Source organism: Ptychodera flava, chromosome 1 (assembly GCF_041260155.1).
Source record: "Ptychodera flava strain L36383 chromosome 1, AS_Pfla_20210202, whole genome shotgun sequence".
NCBI classification, from domain to species: domain Eukaryota; kingdom Metazoa; phylum Hemichordata; class Enteropneusta; family Ptychoderidae; genus Ptychodera; species Ptychodera flava.
Window position 1 is genome coordinate 21757185 of NC_091928.1, and position 22565 is coordinate 21779749.

Consider the following 22565-nt stretch of genomic DNA (forward strand, 5'->3'; position numbering starts at 1 on the left):
TATGGAAACTAAAAGATCTTTCTTGGCATCTTCGCTAGTGGTTCTCTTATGCATGGAGCACAAAATGATTAGCTCCATGGTATATGTAAACTACAGATCTAGAACAACTGAATGTTGATATCAATCACTGTAATTTGTGGAGTTGTTTTTATTTGTTTGTTTGTTTTAGCAAGCCTCTTGAATAACCTTTGTGTACAAGTTTAGCCGCAACTCTAAGCATTTGACAATTATTGTCTTGTGTTTCTGCTTCCAGTTACAAGAGAAGCTGTATCGGATGCCACAGTGGGAATTCACAGAGACACAGCTGAATAGATAGCTACGTGTCTTCCAAGTACATGTATCCAACTGCAGCAATTTAAATCTTGAGAGATTTGAAATTTGATGACCATCATCGGGTGTCAATGTATGCAGCGACAAGAAGGCAATAGATGCCACGAATAATTGCTAAATATTGTGCTAATCATTTTGTGGCCTGCGTTGATGAGAATGGAGACAGAAAGGAACTCTTAAGATTTTTTGTCCTATAGAAAAGTATACCAACTATAATACATTTTCAGACCCAGTTTGCTCCAAGGTGAAATCTTTCTGAAGGTTCATTCTGCAGCCAAGTAATGGAGCGTTTAGCGGTGAAGAGTTTTACTCAGAGTTCTGAACGTCGCTGAAGGATTCTTTCAAGTGAAAATACCACCATGGCATTTCTCGGACAAGTGTGCAGGGAAAGTTTTGTGGAGAATGCATGTTTTGGAGCTCACCAGAAGACTCACTCAGATGAAAAACATTTGCAATACAACATAAATGATAAAAGGTTTGAACTGAATGACAATGATAGCATTTGTCATGAGGAAAGTTCATTGATGATCATAAAATGTAACAAGCGGATTGATTCAAATGAAAATCAAGTGGTTTGTAAAGTCTGTGGTAAATGTTTCAAATCGAATTCTCATTTGAAAGATCATCATAAAATTCATACAAACGAAAAGCCATTTGTTTGCAAAGACTGTGGTAAGAGTTTCATAGAGATTGGAAATCTAAATAATCACCAGAGAATACATTTAACTGAAAATCCCATCGTTTGCGAACTATGCGGTAAGAGTTTCACATGGTATGCAAGCTTAAAACGTCACCAGAGGATTCACGGAAACGAAAAGCCATTTTCTTGCCAAGTCTGTGGTATTAGATTCAAAGAAAATCGTTGTCTAAAAGCCCACCAAAGGGTTCATTTAAATGAAAGACCGTTTGTTTGCAAGGTCTGCGGTCGGGGTTTCGCACGGAAAGACACTTTACAGCGTCACCATAGAGTTCACACAAATGAAAAGCCATTTGTTTGCAACGTTTGTGGTTGGTGTTTTAAAAACTACAGTAACTTAAAATATCACCTCAGGATCCACTCAAATGAAAAACTGTTTGTTTGCAATGTCTGTGGTAAGGGTTTCGCACGGAAAGACACTTTACAGCGTCACCATAGAGTTCACACAAACGAAAAGCCATTTGTTTGCAACGTTTGTGGTTGGAGTTTTACAAACAACAGTTACTTAACATATCACCTTAGGACCCATTCAAATGAAAACCCATATGTTTGCAATGTCTGTGGTAAGAGTTTCGCGTGGTATGCATTCTTAAAACGTCACGAGAGGACTCACAAAAACGAAAACCCATTTGCTTGCCAAGTCTGTGGTATGAGATTCAGAGAAAATGGTTCTCTAAAGCGCCATCAGAGGGTTCATTCGAATGAAAAACCGTTTGTTTGCAAAGAATGCGGTAAGACTTTCAGGTGGTATGCAAACTTAAAACGTCACGAGAGGACTCACAAAAACGAAAAAACATTTGCTTGCCAAGTCTGTGGTATGAGATTCAGAGAAAATGATTCTCTAAAAAGCCACCAGAGGGTTCATTCGAATGAAAAACCGTTTGTTTGCAAAGTCTGTGGTAAGGGTTCAAGTGGAAGTCCGGTTGAAAGATCACCAGACCATTCACACAAACGAAAGGCCATTTGTTTGTAAAGTCTGTGGTAAGGGTTTCATACAGAGTGGAGGTCTGACTATTCACATGAGGACTCATTCAAATGAAAAACCGTTTGTCTGCAAAGTATGTGGTAAGGGTTTCACACGGAATGACACTTTAAAGGGTCACCATAGAATTCACACAAACGAAAAAGCCATTTGTTTGTAAAGTCTGTGGTAATTGTTTCAAGTGGAAGTCCGGTTTGAAAGATCACCAGACCATTCACACAAACGAAAGGCCATTTGTTTGTAAAGTCTGTGGTAAGGGTTTCATACAGAGTGGGGGTCTGACTATTCACATGAGGACTCATTCAAATGAAAAACCGTTTGTCTGCACGGTATGTGGTAAGGGTTTCACACGGAATGACACTTTAAAGGGTCACCATAGAATTCACACAAACGAAAGGCCGTTTATTTGTAAGGTATGTGGTAAGGGTTTCACACGCAATGCACGTTTAAAACATCACCAGATGATTCATAATTAAAATGAGAAACCTTTTCTTTCATGATGAGTAGAAATAGTTGAAAATGAAAGAAATACAAAGGTTGAAATACCACTACAGCATTCATACATAGGGTACAAATAAAAAACAACTTTGTTTTGAAAGTCTGTCTGTAATAAAATATTGTCCAGTATTATATATTTTTTTAAATTTGTAATATCTATGCAGACAGATGCTCTGATATAGGTTTGTCCAATTAAGTATAACATTTGAAGATGAAAAATTCTTAGAATTTCCTCCAACATCTCACATTTTCTAAACTTCAATATTGCACAGAGCGCTATCGTGATTAGTCACTGTGGACATCCGTTACGTACATTTATATAACTCATGGTCATGTGACACATTGTTCTCACCGTACGTTTATTATCGAAACACCAATTGTTCTTATGCAAATAAGTAAACCATTACGGTTTATTAATATGGAAATTAGTAAACCTTACAGTTTAATGAATAGACTTCATTATCATATGAATACAGACGTCAGGTTTACTACTTTCCATATCAATGTACGCGTAAAGGTTTACTTATCTACATACAAACGAAAATTAAACATCTGGCAGATTGTACACATGGCAACTTTTAATGAACTAGCGAAATTACATTTCAATGACAACTTATCACCGTGTTGATTTTGAATGAAAATATGGCCTGATGAACTTGTGTACGAGGTTATTAAACGTAGTGGTATCTGACAAGCAGACGGAGAATGGTACTCTTAAACTTTTACATAAACTTTTGTCACAGGTTGTGAGGGCTGTAAAGCGTTAGACACGGTTTTCTGCAGGAAATTGCTGATACGCAGTGTACGTGCGAAATTCTTCATCAGGACGATGACCTGTGCATTCTTTAAATAGTTGTTCATCGAAGCCCTTATTCATACAAAGAAGTTTCTGCAGCAACCTGAATTTAATGAAAATAATCAATAATTGAAAAATATTGCCGTCGAAAAGGAATGACATTTGAGCGGAAAGTAATGGAATCCCACACTTGAAACTCCGTTCAAAGGACAACACTCAGCGGGCAGGATAGACCCATTGCATCGAACGTTTCAAATATTATGTCACATTAAATTGGCCTTTCAAAAACACGATGGAAGAAACAATAACGATAACATTCACGCCGGGAAAATGTAAGAAAATAATTGAAACTAACCTGCCCGAATGGCCGGTATGATATCCAGATATTCCACACATCCGCAAATGAATATTTCACTGCTTTTAACTGGAGTGCTTTAAGTTTCTCACTTCGGGTACGTCCCCATGCATCCGACACTGATCATGACACGCCTGATCCGGTAGATTTGCGTGCATTTTAAAGTACGCGAGATCCTTATATTTCAGTCAATTGTGCACTGTTCACGGCAGCAGGAAATCTTTCACTTTCATGTTTGCCGTTAGGTAAAATCCTCTCTGTCATCCAGTGGTATAGCGTTATCAAACTGCGAGCAAAACTGTTCCACTTCGCTTGATTACATTGTGTCGGAGATATACAAGTATGCGTCCATACTGGTGGCGTGGCCGATGCACAGTGACATGCACATGCATCATACCACGTGGCAAATTGATATGCACCTGGATCAGTGCAGTCAGTTTGTTAGCCAATGAGAAAGCTGTATTAAACTATCTATTGTGTCAGAATTTCAATCCCTAACGCACCAGGTGTTTTAAGGCGCAATGCAAATGATCATTCTGATAGCTCCGCACAACTAGGTCATGATATTTTTCAAATTTCATCTTTTTTCGTGGTATAAGTAGGTAATTGTACAGGTTCTCGTTTGTTTACAATTCTAATTCTCACGGCTTTAGCTGGCAAGTTGTAAACCGCACTCGGCCTTCGGCCTCGTGCGGTTTACAACATGCCAGCTAAAGCCGTGAGGTTTAGAATTGTAAACCCACTCGAACCCGTACAATTACCTATACTTATATAGCGCATGTACGTATGTATTATGTGCATGTATTTATGTAAGTGTGTGTGTGGGTGTGTGTGTGTGTGTGTTTATTACATATATACAAGCATGTTTGCTGTGTTGAATTTAGGACTATCAAACCGTGGCAAAAGAGAAGATACTCCTCCTATTTTTGTTTGGGCCATGATGACGAAACACCCTACTTGATTAACTCTTTCAATTTATTCCTATCTTAATGATTTTGTGCAACGTCGTAGGTCAACAAAAACATACTTTTTGGGCGTCGAAGGCCCCAATGTCACAAATGAACGATATAACTTGAATATTGCTGGGCAACATTTAATTTGTAGCACACCTCATCCAAAGTTTTCCATTGAAAATTATGAAAGTTGCTCACTTGTCACTCGTCTCAGTCGTAGACGAAACAATTTAAATTTCTTAGAATTTCCCAGAATGTCACATTCTGTACACTTTATGTGCGCACGCATCAAAGCGCTTTGGTGTTAACATTTGTCCGAATTGTTACCAGTCTTAAAATGTTCCCATTAGGCCTACTGTTAACCTCTAAAATGTTCTTTGCTTGCATCAACGCTAAAATTATGTATACCAAGTGAACATGAATTGACAAATCATGCTAGAGATTATATGGTGTGTTGCACTTTCACTTGCCTTTTTTTTAGATTTGCACATATCACTCATTAATTTTGAGTCAAGAAGTCAATTTGTCATTATTTCATGATTTTAATTCTTGTTTACGCTGTCATGTGCCTTTTTATCAATTGTTTGTATTTGATGTGTTGAATATATGTAAATGGATGGTTGAAACTTATGTATGCAGTCTTGAGATTGCTATGTCAACGTCCTTTTCTTTGTTTGTTTTGGTCGTAAAGTTGTGAGAAATAAAATCTGTTTCAAAATACTCTGTACAATTGCTGTTCTCTTCCATTGGTGGAGTTCATGACGAGACAATAGAGATATTGAAAAGTATCAGAACATATCTGATTCAAGCTTCCTTTGAAAACAAAAACCAGGGACTAAATAATAAATCCCGTTATGAAACATTCCTTTTTGTGACACACCAACATAATTACTTTGAACCTAACACGTAAAAGGGGACCCAGATGAAGGTATCTCCGGGGTTTTTATCGAGGGTCTAAACGTGGTGCAGCCTACTGTCCCACGGGCCTCCTGGGACAATAAAAAGCAAGAGATGGCATATGCGACGCCCTCAACGACCATCTGAATTGTACGTTTCGTCTTTAGGTGTAACTATGGACGCGCGCGCGTTCTTTCGACGTGTAAAGTTTCGTCTTTAGGCGTAACTATGGACGCGCACCGCGCGCGCGTTCGTTCGACTTGTCTCACGTAAGCGAGTGAGACGGTTTTAGATATACCAGGGTATGAAACACATTTTCAGCCTTCTCCCATATAGCCTATATAGACCTCGAAATACGCCACCCCAATCACAGTTTACGTTTTAGAACACAAAGAAAACTAACGTGCAGCTGTTTATTTTTCACTAGTTTGGCGAACATTCGAGAGAATGGTGAAATAATGTGTGTCACTTTTTCTCGGTACGTGCGTTACCAAACTTCGTTTTACGGTAAACCGGACTGTCGCAAAATTAACCGCAAAACGTCATCAAATTTTGCTTTGCATCAAATTTCGCGCGACTTCATCAGTGTGTGGCATGGTGGCAGCATGACACACAGGAGGTATTGGATCGTCTACCGTTTTCGTCAGGCACTCTGAATATACAGCTAAGTAGATTTATTGTTAGTCTATTAGATAGTGTACCACTGTTATTTATCAAGTTTCTTGTAGGTGGATTAGGTTTTTCAGTCATTTTTTATCGCATTTTTCAACTTAGATTAGTTGGGTTATGAACAGTCTCATGCGCCATGGCATGGTTCTGCTGACTGCAGTGTCGATGTGTCATTTTCCCTTTCGTCGTATTGTAGCCTAGTACTATTTTTAATGCCGGGTATCCTTATTCGTTAGGGTTTCCATTGTATCTAAGCTTTTGGATTTTTTTTTCTTTCACCCTGTCAATACACGTTGCGTAATATTTGGTCTGTCCTCTTTCATTTTCTATCAGCTGGTTATTCTCCTTCAATGCCTGCATCAACTGTTCTGTGGTCATGTATGTCCTCTGGACACTAGTGCACTGGATGTTGTTGGTTGGCCAGATGCATCTGTCTCGCAGTTGATACGTCTCCTATACCGTGCTGACTTCAGGCAGTTGTACAGTGTTCTGCAAGCCTCGCATCTGTTCGAGTAATTTTGGACCATACTGCAACAACTTTTTGAATATATGAGACAGTCGTCTATGCCGTGTTTTTCAGCTTTGCATATTGCATCATTTCTCAATTGTATAGCGGTACACGATTCTCCAAATATCCCTTTACAGGGTTGTGAATCAAGGTCTCTGAATCCTCCCTCACCATTCGGTGTGATTTCATCACTTTCTCTACGTGACAGATTGAGGTAACAGTATGTGATATAAGTTAGGGAACTGTACAATTTCTGATGTATACCAGATTTACCCTTTAAGATGTATGAATTGTGAGTTTTTGTATCACTTTAAGAAGAAGAGAATGTTCTTTTTCAACAGTTATACTATTGTGTGTTATTATATGGATCAATTCAGGTTTTATTAACATAGAAGGCACACTGTTACAAACACATTATCAAAGTCCGTTGTAGACATGTAGTAAAATTGATCTGTCTTCTGCAATCTGTAGGTAATTGAAGCAGCTATATACATGTATAGTGTCCATTGAAAGGCACAAGCTATGTGATTTATTTAGACGTATTTTACGATAATTTGATCATCAAAGTGTATAGTCTATGTCATAGTGCAGCTATGACAAGGCCACCTTTAAAATGACTAGGCCACCTTTAAATTCATCATGTATTTTGTAGGAATTTTTCCATTGTTGGTTAAACTTTTGCTTTAAAAAATATGTTAATCTAAGAGTTAATGTAATAACTTTCATTTTAGGGGGGTCCTTCAGGTATTCTCATTTTACCAAGTAAAAATTACTATTTACATGTACATGCTGTTAAAACAATAGTTACCGGTAATTTTTTAACCAGGTGGCCAGCTGAGAACTTTGTTTACACAATTCCTGCACGGTGACATGAGAGATAATGTTAACATAAATTATTGCTTCATTTTTGATGAAGAAAATCTTGAAAGATGTCATTGCTCTACTTAAAAAGTATTACACAGAGTTGATGTTGAAATATGCAGTCATTAGCTGGAACAGATAATTGACACCAAGCAAAATATAGCATAACTTGGGAATACGTTTTGTTCTGCACACTAAAATGTACAAAATCCCTGACACAGCTGAACCTTGCACAGCACCATGTACATAGAGAAAATTCATGATTTGTTCCGTCCAGTTTTTGGTACATAACAAAAATTGTGCTATAGTAGAATTCATGCTCTATGAAATTCCTTCACCTGCACTGCACTGCACTGACACTTATTCTGCAAGTTCATTTTAAATGAAGACAATCTTGGGGAAAATCTTTTAATTGCTTTACTTGAAAAGTTCATGTTGCAAGTTCAGTGAGATATGCAGTCATTAGCTGGGTCAGCTCAACTCACCTAGCAAAATTTAGCATTAGATGGGAATACTTCACTGTACATATTTTAAGGTAGTGTAAAGGGTATTTTTTGGACCAAAACTTAATTCAGATTCAAAAACAAGTTAGAATAAAGACTTTGCCAAAAATTACACCTTGTGGACCTTTGGTGAGCTAATCACCATGAAAATGTATTTTGATTCAAATGAAAATCATCACAATACCATGATAAACAAAAAATGCAGAACTTTTGTACTTTTATAAATTAATAAGCCTGTATTTTCAAAAGAACCACCCAAGACTGGGTTAAGTTAAACAAATTGACTGTTACTAGGGTTTGACTCTTGCTTTTATGACTTTGTACTTTTTTGTATGAAATTTTTCAATATTCTTCATGTTGAACATGTTTCACAGATTATCTACAACTCGAATACTGGATGTGTGTGTGTTATACCTTTATGCCATTAGAGAGTTCACGTTATCAAGAATAACTGCAAATAATTGGGGAGGTACTGGTTATACAGACCATTCCTTGCTACATCATTTATTGATATATTTTAACACTGATAAACATGTAAGGAAATAGGATTTTTCTGTTCCTGTTATTCATAACATGGCCTCTGTGAATGCCAGATTTCCATGTCTGGTTCTGGAACGGACAATGAACACAATGTACAAGTTTTTACTTTACTGTTTCATTGATTTCCTTAAATATTCATCTCATCATCATGTCATAATTGTTTAATTTTACATTGTCTTTCATCCTGTCAACAAAAGTGGCATAATATTTGCTCCATGTTTTCATTTGCCTGGAGATTTTACTGCCTGTGAAGCTTCACAAAAAATTAGTATTTAAATAATTGATTTTTCTCTGTTTGGTACATAATTTTCAATTGCATATAGCCTGATAAAAATTGTTATGAATGTAATCAAACTGATTGTCCTCTTGTGACCTAGTGTAATGTATAGACTGATAGTTACAGAATTCAGTCATTCCTATTTGTGTTGGACACCATTAATTCAGTATGTTTGCAACAAAAAGAGAAAAAAAGATCAGTTAAGGATGTACAAGCATTATATGGGTGGAATTTATCCTTTCCCTTAGGTTTACATTGAGAATCGCTGGAAAAGCAGTTCCAATTGCCATTTTCATGAAAAGTTGCACATTGCTAAGTCAAAAGAAACAAATAATATTAATAGTGATAAAATGATATTGAATGGTCACCATGCTTAAATATAATGTGGAGATAAATGGCATTGGAAGATTTCACCCATAGAAAAGGCAATGGTGAAAAATGCTGACTTTGCAAGTTTTTCTCAAAAATGAAATTTAAATGTTAAAATTCATGGTCTTGTATCTCACAAATGAGTGCAGTGACCCCCATATTTTATTACACATTTTGATATACAGTGAAGAACCCAAATAACAATTCTATCAATTCTATCGCTTGTACATCCTTAATATGTCCTGTGTATGTACATCAAATTTTGATTATGCCATGTGACAAGGACTCGCTCAAAATTGTTTTATGAACAAAAAGGGATATCGTCGTGAACCATCAAATCTTCGTATCCTTTGCACTTGTAGGAAGGTAGACATTATGCACCTGCCAAACTGATCTTTTGTGATGTCATGATTATGGCTGCAGCAGTAGACGTTGTATTCCTCTGATACTGTGACCATTTTACCTGATACTACTGCAAATGTTTGATGAAATCTGAGATGAAAATAAAGTCAATACATGTAATTTGTCATAGCAATATTTTGTTGTCTCCACAAACACTCACACCAACATATGGAAGCTGTATTAACAATTTCCATTAGGGAAAAATAACCTGTTCCTCAGATCCACCCCTTCTCCCTCACTTATCTGATATAGAATTTTACAGTACATTTTCTTGAAATTAAAGAGACAAAGTTGCTCATTTCCAAGTTTTAGTTGATTTTAAAATATTGCTTTTCTTGTTAAGAACAGTGAAATGGCCCAATCACTGGTTGTCACAGCTCAACCCTGTACATAGACATAATGCATGATTTCTTCCATCATTTAATTTTTGGTATGTAATAAAAATGTATCATAGAAGAAGAATTCATGTGTTATAACCATGTACAGGGTGAGAGTTTACTTGTATCATCTAGTGATTGGGCATATTTCAGTCAAAGAATGGAATAAATGATGTTTCAAGAGAAACTAAACTAAAATAATGTCAAAAATGAGTGACTTTGTCCCTTTAAACTGGATATTGTTAAAACTATTCTTCAGGTTTTCCTTCAAACTAAATATTTAAATTACTACTTTGCTTCAATGGTAGTTCAGTGGTTTTGCATTACCAAATTTATAAAAGCCTCAAATTATTGTGCTTGCCTATAGCTTGTTCTGAGTGTTTTGAGTCCTTTATAATAAAATTATTTGGTATTCCAAGTATGTTGGAAGGAAAAAAATTAGTCCTCTCATTGATTTCACTGCCAAAAAAAATCAGGATCAGTTACAAATTTGTTTCTTGATAATTAAAATTGACTGTACATCACAGAACTTTATGCACGAACTGCAAGTGTTCCACTATTTTTTTAGCCTAAAAATGCACAAGGTGTATCCTAACTGTATATATAAACAAGATAATAAAAAACTAAAGGTGAATCATGTTCAGTAGTCTTGCTCTTGTGATGACGTAAGTATATATGCAAATGAGTGTGCAATCGGATTTTTCATCTTTTTTTAATTTTTTTCCTTGTTTGAGCTTACAGTGTTCAAAACATTGGTTAAATTAAAAAAATGGAGTTTTACTAACCTTTTGGTGACGGTTACTGCTGTGGAAAAAAGTGTCCCCCCTGTCCCCCCTTTTTGGTAACGCACGTCCTGAGAACTCATATGAGCGGTTGCATAGACCCTTTTCATAAAGAGGGCGTCCTTTAATTATGACGTCATTTACCGAACGAAAGCGTAATGAAAGCGAGGTCAGTAGGTCCTGTCAGCTGGAGAAGGTAAACAAAGCGCACGAAGTTACGAACTATTGACGGTGTTACAGCAGAACTACCTGAGAAATTTTTCTAGAAAGGTAAGGTATTCAACATTTCTCTACATTAATATTCCAAGATAGGGCTGTCATGCTTGTTTAACCGCACTTTTGCCACTGTGTGCAGAAAATGTTTGTCATCTCTCTCGCGACCGGTCGCGAGACGTTGTCGTCTGCAGCTGAAATAGTTGACGTTGTACCACTGTCGGAGCTCGTGAATGCATGCGTTGGATCACGAAATATCAGGTTGACAACAACATGTGAGCACGCTTATAGAAAGTGAAACACCATAAATATTCTCTAGTGTAATTACATCCCCTGTATACCCGGTTTTGTAAACTTAAATCGGATAAATCTGAACATCGTTGAGGCATCGTTGATGGTGGTGCCTCGATCATCCTCACAGTCAATGGTTGAGGACACGAAAGTACGGAATTGAATTGTACAATAAGTTGCTGACTTTCTCGACTGCAGTTCTTGATACATTTGAAGAGATGGATTTGTTTATACTACGTAAATCAGGTAAATACAGACTCAGGCCTTACAATGACATGAATATGCTGTTAGAAACAGCCGGGATTAAGCCACACTGTCACGTTTATGTTCATTTACATGCTCAGATCATTTTGACGTTGTTTCTTGATGTCCATCAAGCGACAGTGGCTAGAGGGACTGTGGTAGTATGTAATCGCTGTGAAAACATGCTAACTCGGAATTTTTTTCCACAGGGAGGTTTGAAACATGCCCCTTAATTGCTGTGTTCCTGGTTGTACTGGTAAGGGTTACCGGAGAGTGTCTGGTCACAAGGTATCTTTCTTTAATTTCCCACGCGATACAGACCTCGTGAAGAAATGGCGTCATGCAATAAGGCGAGATCCCAATGCAGCTGTTTCAAGTACCAAGGTCTGTTCCCTACATTTCAAGGAAGATGACTTCCGATACACACTAACAAGAAAGAGACTCTTGTGTAACAGTGCGGTGCCATCACAATTTGCGTGGACCAATCTGATTCAGAATAGGAAAACGCCTGTAGAATGGAGAGCTGAATCCACAAACTCAACTGTTAAAGACACAGTGACAACAAAAACAGTCCTAGGGGAGTGTCAAAATACCTGTGACACAGTAAATGCTGAGGAACTGATCATGCAACATAAACTGAACATAGAGAAGTTGAAACAAGATAATCTACAGAAAGACATAGACATAGAAAAATTGAAGAGTGAAATTGAAATTCTCAAAGACAGTTATGAAAAGGAATTAATGAAGGTCAGAAATGAAATAACTGAACTAAAAAATGAAATAATAGCTGTGGATGAAAAGCACTGTCAGATTGCTTTTAGTGTACACAGATTTTTAGATTCCGACAATGATATAGCTTTCTATACTGGTTTTCCTGATACCAAGACTTTCCTAGATGTTTTTGAATTTTTAGATACAGGAGAAAATGGAGAGAATGTCAGATACTGGAATACTGGAAATGAGAAATGTAACATGGATAATTCAGGTACCAGGAATAATTTCCACAGAAATAAGTTAGGTCGACCAAGGTCTCTGGAACCTCTAGATGAATTTTTTTTAATACTTTGCAGATTACGGCAAGGCTTTCCTGAACATCATTTGGCCAACCTGTTTAATATTTCATCATCAACAGTAAGCAGAATCGTTGTAACTTGGGTAAACTATATGTATTTGAAACTAGGCAGTCTTGATATATGGCCTTCAAGAGATGTTATCTCAGCAACAATGCCACTCTCAATGAAAGAAAAATATCCATCAACCAGGGTTATAATTGATTGCACTGAAATAAAATGTGAGGTTCCATCATCTCTTATTTTACATAATGAATTGTTTTCACATTACAAAAATCACGTGACCATGAAAGGATTAATAGGAATTTCTCCATCGGGTGGTATCACATTTGTGAGCCAGTTATATACGGGTTCAATAAGCGACCGTGAAATGGTGAAAAGAAGCGGTTTTCTGGATATGTATTTTGATGTTGGAGACTCTGTGATGGCAGACAAGGGATTCACCATATCAGACCTTCTAAAGCCTAAAGGTGTTTCTTTAAACACTCCCCCATTTCTTGAGAAGAGAAATCAATTTGATGCAGGTGAAGTTGTTAAAACTCAAGAAATAGCTGCAGAACGAATACATGTCGAGAGAGCCATCAATAAAATAAAAAAATTTCATATTTGGGACAAAGTATTCCCTTTGTCTATGTTTGGCAGCATCAACCAAATGTGGACGGTATGTGCACTTCTTTGCAATTTTCACGATCCAATTATAAGTATGTAGAAAGAGAAATGTACACAAGCAGTCTACTCACTTTTCTAGTTCATTGCAAAAAAGTAGTTTTATTAAATGTTAAGTCAAGTGCATTTCATAACAGTATTTCTTTCAAAATATTTAACATTTGAGAACATAGTGAACTCTGTAAATAAATAGAAATACATTAATTTTAAACAGAGTTGGCCTATGTAAATGTTATCTTATAGTCACAAGTCATCATAAATATATGTATATCAACATTGATTTTTAAAAGTGGTAAAGCCTTTCAATTATATATTCTGTGAAATTACAAATATAAATAGTTATAGGTGTTTAAAAGACAAAATGTATATTCTGATACTGTAATCATAAAACTGGTATTTTAAATATTTATACAACCTGTGGATTATTTACACCAAGAGATCATATATTCTCAGTAAATTATTTACAAAAGAATAACTGAGACTTTAGTTTACAATAATATTTACATGTTTTATCAATTATTTATTTCAGCAATAAAAATACTTTTAGAATGTAGAATTTTCAGTGCTCTATAATTAAATTTGATCAGTCAATATAAATATAAATAAAAGCAATGGTTCAGATATAAATATTTTAATAAATGTTGTATAAATCTATATTGGATGATGTATTTTCTGTCTTTTTAAGTGTATTTTAAAGCAAACTTCACTCTGGTGTAAATACTTGGCTTAACTTTTTTGTCTCACAAAGATTGGACATACAGGATCTAAGAATATTTCAAAGTCTGACAATATGAAATTGATAATTCACTGTGGCGTTGCATTGTGAGATGCAATAACACATGGCCCATAATAATTTACAAAGAAATCATTCAATTTTAGAAACATCATTCTCCAAAATGCATAGTTAAAATCTATTCTTTCAACACTTAAACCCCTGTGGGTGTAGATGATGAAATCACACCACTGTGCACCTGTGATGGCCATCTGGCCTTGTACTTGATAATAATATCTGTGAGTTTGTTTCAAAACTGGTTTATTATCAATATTTTCACTGCAGAAATTTGGGTCAAAACATGCATCTAATGGTGTAATGTTTTTTTTGATTCAGGGCATTTTACTTCACAGATACCAAAGTGTGAATCAGCACTCATGTCTATAACCTTACCATCAGGGGAACATGCAAGAAAACCTTGTGTTGTGTCAATAACTAGACCACATTTATATACTGTTATACTGTAACCACCATTTTGCATAAATTTGATGTAAGCCTCCAAAGCTTTCTTTTCAAACATCCTTCCATGTTCTGTGCTCACTGACCTAAATGGCTTTGGATTAAATAATCGCTCAGCAAGAGTATCAAAATTACGCTTTCTAGTGCAAACATCAAAAAATGTTGACGCAGTTATCCTTGGTTTGCGATATTCCCACCATTTGTCACAAGCTGCCTGGCCCCTGGTATCAACCTCAATGCTTGAAGCAGTGTTTTCATCAATTGTTAGTTGACTTATTAAAGCTTTGAGACAATCAGGTAGTTGCTTATCTGTAGATTCAGTTGGCAATGAAGAGAGTGGAAATCTAGGGTAACTAATCAGTGGCATAGTATTTACTGGAACTCTTGCTGAAGGGTTAGTTGAAATATAAACAGCAAAGTTGGATTCACTTGGTGCTAACTGATAACTTAACACTGAACCTCTTGGCATTTCACCAGCTTTAGTATCAATCATATTTGTAGTATCATTCAAAGGAGTGATCAACATTGCACAACTTTTGGGGTTTCTGTCAACACAATTCTTTTTTAATGTTACTTCATTGTCAACATTAATCACATCACCTCTTACAGCTTGATATAAAGTACAGCACACTGCATCCCCCTGATTTTTCTGGCCCACTTTAAGCTTTTTAACAGCTACATCCATAGCTGCTGTGGGTTCAATTCCATCAGTCCGTCTTTGATTCCACTTTTGTAATTTTGATGTCACAGGAATATTACCATTCAAATCTTTTTGTAGATTTTCATCATTAACATTTTTGTATCCATATAGCGAAAATTCACAAATTCGGAACATAAGCCCAATCATGTGGTTACAAAAACCAGATTTACCTGCAACACATGTACACTGGCCATACAACACCTCACCACTTACTAAATGCAGAGCTAATTTTAGAGAATGAGGATCTTTGGTTTTACTGTAGCTGTGAAAACATTTTGATTTAAAAAAAAAGAAGGATTCTGAAACTGCTGTCTGTAGGCTAAAAATATAGTTCTCATGATGAAATACAGAACCACGCTGAAATGAAGTTGCTTCTCCTCTTTTGTGTCTGTGCAAGGCCTTACCACCCTGTGTTGCATAGCGGTCCATCTGGGCTCGGGAAAACAATGGCAGTTTCTCTAGTGATGTGCCCCATCCTGTCACTGGGAAACAGCTTTGAATAGATGTAGATGGTTGAGTAGTTGCTAATTTATTATTTCTTGTTAACCCCAGGCTTCTCCTTTTCAGCTCTGTATATATGTTGTTTGGATCTGGATCAACAATGGTATCTATTTTGTTGGCAATAAAGTGATGCACTCTGAAAAATATAAATATAGTATAATCCATCTAGTATACCTTTGAACATGGAACCTAGTGAATTGTTTTGTCTTAAGAAAATTGAGATTTAGTCACCATGACAATGGGTTTCCATTTTTATAAAAATGTACGTGTGTTTGGTAGACATCATCTTAAATCAAGTCCTATTCAATCATGGCTTTGAAAACAAGAATAAAACAAGATCCCTTCCCTTGAAGATTACCAGATTGATGTTTGTTGAAATTCAGTAATATTGCATACAACTTAATAACAAGATAACATACATGCAGACAATTAACAGTTACTTGTACTTCATCATGTGAATAACAAGTAGTGTATCAACATACAGAGTTTGTATTTCATTGAAAACAGAACAAGAAACTGCATTGCTGGAATACCTTGCCACAAGTTCTGCTTTAGTCATACTCTGCCTGGGTTTGTCTCCTCTACACTTCAACCAGAATCTCAGCTCGTCATTGGTTAACCTTGCTGGCTCCCTTCCATTCAATGCTGCCCCTGGTATGTCATCTTCTGTCAGGGATATACTGGTTTCACTTACAGAGTTCGTGTCTACCGCCATTATTAGATCTACAATGTACACATCAACATATTGAACTAAATAAATAATAAAATCAACTCAGACTCAATCACGAGTCACAGAGAAATATAGCTCAGCGTGGCAGAGCTGTGTGTTACCGGCGTTATATAGCCAGGTGGGAGACCCTATACCGCCGGTAACACACAGCCATAGGCTGCCACGCAGAGCCATCGTCCTGCGGAGTATCTCCGTTGTTATGTGTATACACACACCGACAACGTCAATGCAGGGGTGTTTAAAGAAATTTGCCGACCCAACAACTTCACATCGATGCATACGTCTATTGAACTCTACGACACATTTATAGATGTAGGGTATCACACTGTCCCTCCGTAGGTATCAGCACAAATCAAGAGCGACTGTTTAGCGCACTATTTGCAGACGACAACGTCGCGAGAGAGATGACAAACATTTTCTGCACACAGTGGCAAAAGTGCGGTTAAACAAGCATGACAGCCCTATCTTGGAATGTTAATGTAGAGAAATGTTGAATACCTTACCTTTCTAGAAAAATTTCTCAGGTAGTTCTGCTGTAACACCGTCAATAGTTCGTAACTTCGTGCGCTTTGTTTACCTTCTCCAGCTGACAGGACCTACTGACCTCGCTTTCATTACGCTTTCGTTCGGTAAATGACGTCATAATTAAAGGACGCCCTCTTTATGAAAAGGGTCTATACCCATCCTAATACATACAGTGTACAAACGCGTCTTGGCCCTAGTAACCAGAGATCGTCTGCTGCTGGTCCGTCGCGTGCGGCGGTGTGCGTTCAGTTGTGGTTGAAATTACGTCATTTCAGGCTCGGGTGTAGTCGATCATGGATGTAAAAAATAGACTACATCCATGAGTCGATCGACCCCGGCCCCGGTTCGTGGGCAAATGCATGCTTGTGCGGATGTACACAAGCATGGATCGTGTTTACGTACTGACTAAAGAAGAGGTTATTATGCTAACTTTATTTTGGGTTTCTTTAGGAGAGGCGTTTGCGCTAGGTTGATGTTCCGGAATCTTCCTTCTTGACGGGAGGTCAGGGTTCACGGGATAAAACGAATGCATAACGCAAATTTGGTCGGTGAGGGCGTACTGCTAAATTCGCTTTATTGTGCCATGAAGCCCATGGTTCAACTCCAAAGAGAATGTTGCAATGATGAGAATTGAATGAATTGACTTTCCAAGTTTTGCAATTTTGAACGATGGGATATCAGTATGCACTTCACCAAGACACCATTACAAATGAACTCACCATACATGTAGCCTACATACATAAATACATAAACTCGTACGTACACACATCTCTCTATCTCTCTATCTATCTATCTATCTATCCAGCTGTCTGTCTATCTGTCTATCCATCTATGGTATCTATCTATCCATCTATTCAAGGGACAAAGTCGGCCATTTTTCATGAATTTTGTTTGATATGAGATACTAGGCCTGCATACTTTAGGCCTATATTGTTTGACATGTTGAAAGATACTGAATGAAAGGGTGACCATGCATATATTCGACCCCGGTTTTAGAAACGATACATGAAACCATCACGAAAATGAATTTATTTTCGCAATGATTTCATTGATCGTGTCTAAAACCGGGGTCGCATATATTGGGGCTACGTGGTCAGCCATTCATTCAGTATCTTTCAACATGTCATGATAAAACAATATAAATTATGTATCTCGTATCAAACAAAATTCATGAAAAATGGCCGATTTTATCCCTTTAAATGCAAAAGTTCATTAAATATGAAAATTACAAAGTATTCTATAGTTTCAAAATCACAAAATCTTTGAAACAAAATTGCAGTGCACGTAAGTTTGTTAGCTTAGGCCTATAAGCTTACAAGCCTTAGATCTTTGCTTTGCAGCCAATAAGCTTAATCGTCATTCGAAACTTAGCACAAAACTGCCACATGTCCTTCACTACTGTTTGCATTATCAATATTTTCGCTAGTTTTATTGACTTTTGCCAAGTCTTTCTGGATAAACATACATCCCACTTTTTGTAAAAATTCGTTAAAAATATACAAATTCGCACGAGAAAGCGCATGCATGCAACAACCGACCGTGTTGAAAACGAGGCATTGTTCCCATGATGCCTGATTTACATCACAGACCCTGGAGCGAGAGGGTCCTATGTTCACATGTATCCTGTCACTGATTGTCAGTCGCATCGGTCGGCACAAGAAGGTAAGCTTTGGCGTGTGATCGGTAATAATATAAGTTTAGCTACCGTAAAACACTGTCTATCTCGTAAAATGGGGCGAATATGGGCGAAACGATTATAATGACTACTGTGTGTACGAATCACTTGTGATCAGTCCGGGTTATGTCCATATAGAGGATAGTAGGGAAGAGCCAATGGCGTACCGTATATGTAATGAAATTAAGGCAAGAACCAATCACGTACTGTATATGTAACAAGGGTCAAAGGTTACGTTGGTTCACTTTGTTCAGATCGCGATATGACCTGACAGATCCACCGATCGAGTGAGACTGTTGGCTACCCGGAAGTATCTTAGCTCCAGTCGATTGGCGACGTTCTACCGTGTTAAAAATTGTAAGATTTCTTCAGGAATAGTTTTCTGAGTTTCTTTACCCTTGACCATATTCGACAAAGAGTTATTGGACGTTTTTCGTTCTCTTTTCCAGCTTTTGGTTAACTTCTCGGCGATTGATCCGGCGCGCGTTTTTCTGAGCGAAGGGTCAATCGTACCGGAAACGCATGGTGATCGAAAAAATCGTGCTCCATCGTGCTCCGATGACCGACTAAAACAGTTGACCCATCTTTGTAAAGCTTGAAAAATTCTGCATACTGCAGATGGCAAGGTTAAATTGAAATTTGACCAAAAAATAGGCGATATTTGGCAACAAATAACTTACTGTAGATTTACAAGGGTCAAATGCTGATTTCTAGGAGTCGTACCCGGCCAGGAAATTCATCCAAATAAGTAATTTTCAATGTACTAACCACTTGTGTCGGTCACCATCTCGGCCGCACTGAACATTGTGCGTAACGTCTACAACTAAAAACTACCCAGTGCTAAAAATAAAGGGCGAAATCAAGCCGAAAAGTTCCAAACTCGTTGCAATGTACGAGCCAAGGTTTGCATGGTTAAGTATTCATGACGTTGGCGGCGGCAGGTTCGCTGATTGGTCAATCGTACTATCCTCTCTATGGACATAACCCGGACTGGTAGTGGTATGGTGTACGCCACTGACTCCAGCTGCAGTACAGTAGCTCTAGGTTTTGCCTGGGTATTTTGGACGGCAACGTCCGACCCAAATACCCAGGCTAAACCTCGAGCTACTGTACTGCAACGTCCGACCTAGCGCTGCATGGCACGGCTGTGTGTTACTGGCGTTATACGGCCTCAGACCGTATAACGGCTCCGGTAACACACAGCCCTGCCATGCAGAGCTACGGCCGACCCAACTACCCTGCAAAAACCTCGAGCTCTGTACTCACTGCAGCTACACCGACTGCAGCGCTGCTCAGAGTCAATTATGCATACTGAACGCAGACTTTCGCGGCTAATATAAGGGAGCGTTCAGTTATTATGGCCGGGGTTGGGCCGGCAAATTCTTCCTGCACATCAGTCAAAACAAGTGAACCCCCCCTACTCGTTGTACCAAAAATTGATGACCCCTTTAAGACGACAAAAATTTCATGACCCCCCCTTCCCCCATTGCTTGAGTAAAGCTGCACACACAAACACCTCAGGGCGGGGTATGGAGCAATGGAATAAAAAAAATCTTAGATTTTTTCAAATGACCTTCCTTACAAACTAACAAGGTGTTAATGCTCAGATTTCCCCTTCCGACTTCCTATAATTTTGAAATTATACCCCTCACAGGGGTTGGACAGAAATTACAGGTGGATCGCAATATTTTTGCGCAAGCGTGTGTGTACAAAATGTTGATATTTGGATTTAATTGAAAATCAGTTGTTGATAATGTTGATTCACTATATATGGTAATGTATGAGAAAACTATGTGATACTTTTTCAATGCAAAACTATATCTATGCATTTATAGATATTTGATAATTTACATAAATGCACTTAAATGAAATAGGGTTGAAACTGGCATATGGACAAAAAGTTTCACTTCAGAATTTTACCAAAAATGTTCATCCACTATACCGGTACATGGGAGTCAACGATAAAATTGTGAATAATTTTTTTTTTCAATGAAAAACTTGGTATACTTGTGCATGTACAGACGTTCAATAATTAACATAATTGTACTTGATTAGAATATGATGGTTGAAGGTGCATATTATGTGTACAAGAAATCTGATTCTGGAATTTCACTGAAAATGTCCAATTCAAAAATCTGTGTATTTATAGATGTTTGATAATTCATTTTAAAGTATTTAGTTAGGCTAGGATGGTTAAAGGTTGATATGTGTGCAAGAAATTGGATTTTAGAATTTCACCGAAATGTTGATTCACCATACATGGTAGTCTATGAGGAAACTATGAATAATATTTTTACAATACAAAACCATCTAAATCTGTGTATTATGGATGTTTGATAAAGTACTTAGTTAGACAAGGATGGTTAAAGTTGATATGTGTGCAAGAAATTGGATTTTGGAATTTCACCGAAATGTTGATTCACTATACATTGGAGTCTATGAGAAAACTAAGAATAATTTTTTTACAATGCTAAACTAAATTAATTTGTGCTTTTATAGGTGTTTGATAATTGATACAAATGTACTTGATTCAAATAGGGTATTTAAAAGTTCAGATGTGGACAACAATTATGATATTGGAATTTCACCTAAAAGTATTATTTAACTTTTCATGGTACTAGTAGTCTCAGTACAGGTAACTGTTAAATAATTTCCCTGACAAAACTTGCTATATCTCTAATATGTAAGTAATAGGAATTGTTCATTGCCCTCAGTGCAGTGAGCTTGATTTACAATAAGACAAGCCTCAGAGTTGCCAAGTCAAGATGTTCATGTGACAGGTAATTATACTTTTGTTCAGATTTACAGTTGAATAACTTCAGAGAATGAAATCATACATGAATCATTTTTATCTCCCAGAATATTTCTGAACACTAAAACTGCTTTTTGACGGGACGGATACTTTTAAAATTAAGTGACCCCACCCCTCTGAGCTGTTTGAAAAATACATGACCCCCCTCCCTTGCAGTTTTCAAATTTGAAGTGACCCCCTCCCCCCCGTAGTTTTTGCCGGCCCACCCCTGGCTATAATAACTGAATGCTCCCTAAGTCACGATTTCTCCACAAAAAGAGGGACCATGTATAAGTCTGTACCATAATCACTGATAGGAGATGAAGTTATGTGGTGCAGCCTTGGGTTTATGCTGTATTTGTATTTACCTCGTCACACAAACACATGCACCAGGGAGTACACTTAGTGTGACAGTTTTCGGACGACCTCAGTTTTTGGCACACAGTCCATGTAGCCGACAATGAGATGCAAATGATATGCAGTTAAGGTCTCCTCAACTAACTTTCAGCTGGTTGTTCACTTTCTACTATTTTTATAGTATTTTATACAAAGGCACAGACTTATTCTACCTGCAACTTAAAACTGATAGTGATTTTGTACCTCATTCTTTACTATTTTTCATAGTTTTCGGTGGCCGGTAACAGACACTTCGTGTTCATGTCGGCTACATGGACATCTGCCCAGTTTTTGGACATTTAATGACATGTTGTTAGATAGCAGTCCGATTACTACGCACTCAACATGGGGTCAAAAATTTGACAACTTTGACCCCCTCAATACCACTTCCGTCCTTTTTATAACAGTTTGAGGATAAACACTATAAAGTTTCAAAAGGTATGGTAATAAGATTTCGAGCACTTGCTCGTCATTTGTGAAACAGCTCTGGGTGAAATTCACAACCCTGTATGAAAACTGTCACACTGAGAGTATGGCTGCACGTTGGCTACAGCATTGACGTGCTCCAAGTCTGTGGGCATATGAAATCTCAAAAGAGAATAAATTGGAGGACTGAACTTATTTAAGTAGACTGTGGTACTAAGTGGTAGGCTGTTGTGTCGATCGTTTGGTAAACGCCTCGCTTGGCCAGCCAGTAACACAGCTGCCGAGAAAAGCCAGGCGACTGGGGACCAGTC

The 22565-nt window shown here is 37.4% G+C and overlaps 4 protein-coding genes across 7 annotated transcripts in view; 3 read left to right on the forward strand and 1 right to left on the reverse strand.

Moving 5' to 3' along the window:
* The window catches only part of LOC139132810 (zinc finger protein 420-like), a 35211-nt gene that overhangs the window by 4867 nt on the left and 7779 nt on the right, over positions 1 to 22565 (forward strand). For 2 of the 3 annotated variants that reach the window (XR_011552455.1, XR_011552456.1), the window contains exon 2: positions 254 to 818. The exons of the other annotated variant lie outside the window; for it this stretch is intronic. The gene's annotated coding sequence lies outside the window, so the exon portion shown is untranslated. Of the gene's footprint in view, positions 1 to 253; positions 819 to 22565 lie in introns of those variants that run through there. 3 annotated transcript variants of the gene reach the window in all.
* Positions 829 to 2124, forward strand: LOC139132837 (zinc finger protein 420-like). The gene has a single exon (XM_070699150.1). The coding sequence runs from the start codon at positions 855 to 857 to the stop codon at positions 1998 to 2000; it is 1146 nt and encodes a 381-aa protein (XP_070555251.1). The 5' UTR covers positions 829 to 854; the 3' UTR covers positions 2001 to 2124.
* Positions 10725 to 13322, forward strand: LOC139132836 (uncharacterized). The gene is made up of 2 exons (XM_070699134.1): positions 10725 to 11066; positions 11753 to 13322. The coding sequence occupies exon 2, from the start codon at positions 11766 to 11768 to the stop codon at positions 13320 to 13322; it is 1557 nt and encodes a 518-aa protein (XP_070555235.1). The 5' UTR covers positions 10725 to 11066; positions 11753 to 11765.
* LOC139132835 (uncharacterized) lies at positions 13723 to 17224 on the reverse strand. 2 transcript variants are annotated; one of them, XM_070699107.1, is made up of 3 exons: positions 16945 to 17224; positions 16245 to 16434; positions 13723 to 15847 (listed from the first exon to the last, which is right to left on the reverse strand). In XM_070699107.1, the coding sequence occupies exons 2-3, from the start codon at positions 16424 to 16426 to the stop codon at positions 14359 to 14361; spliced, it is 1671 nt and encodes a 556-aa protein (XP_070555208.1). In that variant the 5' UTR covers positions 16427 to 16434; positions 16945 to 17224; the 3' UTR covers positions 13723 to 14358. The 2 variants fall into 2 exon arrangements, with proteins under 2 accessions (XP_070555208.1, XP_070555219.1); XM_070699118.1 differs by lacking the exon at positions 16945 to 17224 and having other exon boundaries at positions 13962 to 15847; positions 16245 to 16928.

Coding starts and splice junctions, on each gene's coding strand:
- LOC139132837 (XM_070699150.1), top strand. CDS start 855: ATGATCATAAAATGTAACAAGCGGATTGATTCAAATGAAAATCAAGTG.
- LOC139132835 (XM_070699107.1), bottom strand. CDS start 16,426: ATGGCGGTAGACACGAACTCTGTAAGTGAAACCAGTATATCCCTGACA. Junction 15,848..16,244: donor AAAGCAGAACTTGTGGCAAG/GTATTCCAGCAA, acceptor TATATTTTTCAG/AGTGCATCACTTTATTGCCA.
- LOC139132836 (XM_070699134.1), top strand. CDS start 11,766: ATGCCCCTTAATTGCTGTGTTCCTGGTTGTACTGGTAAGGGTTACCGG.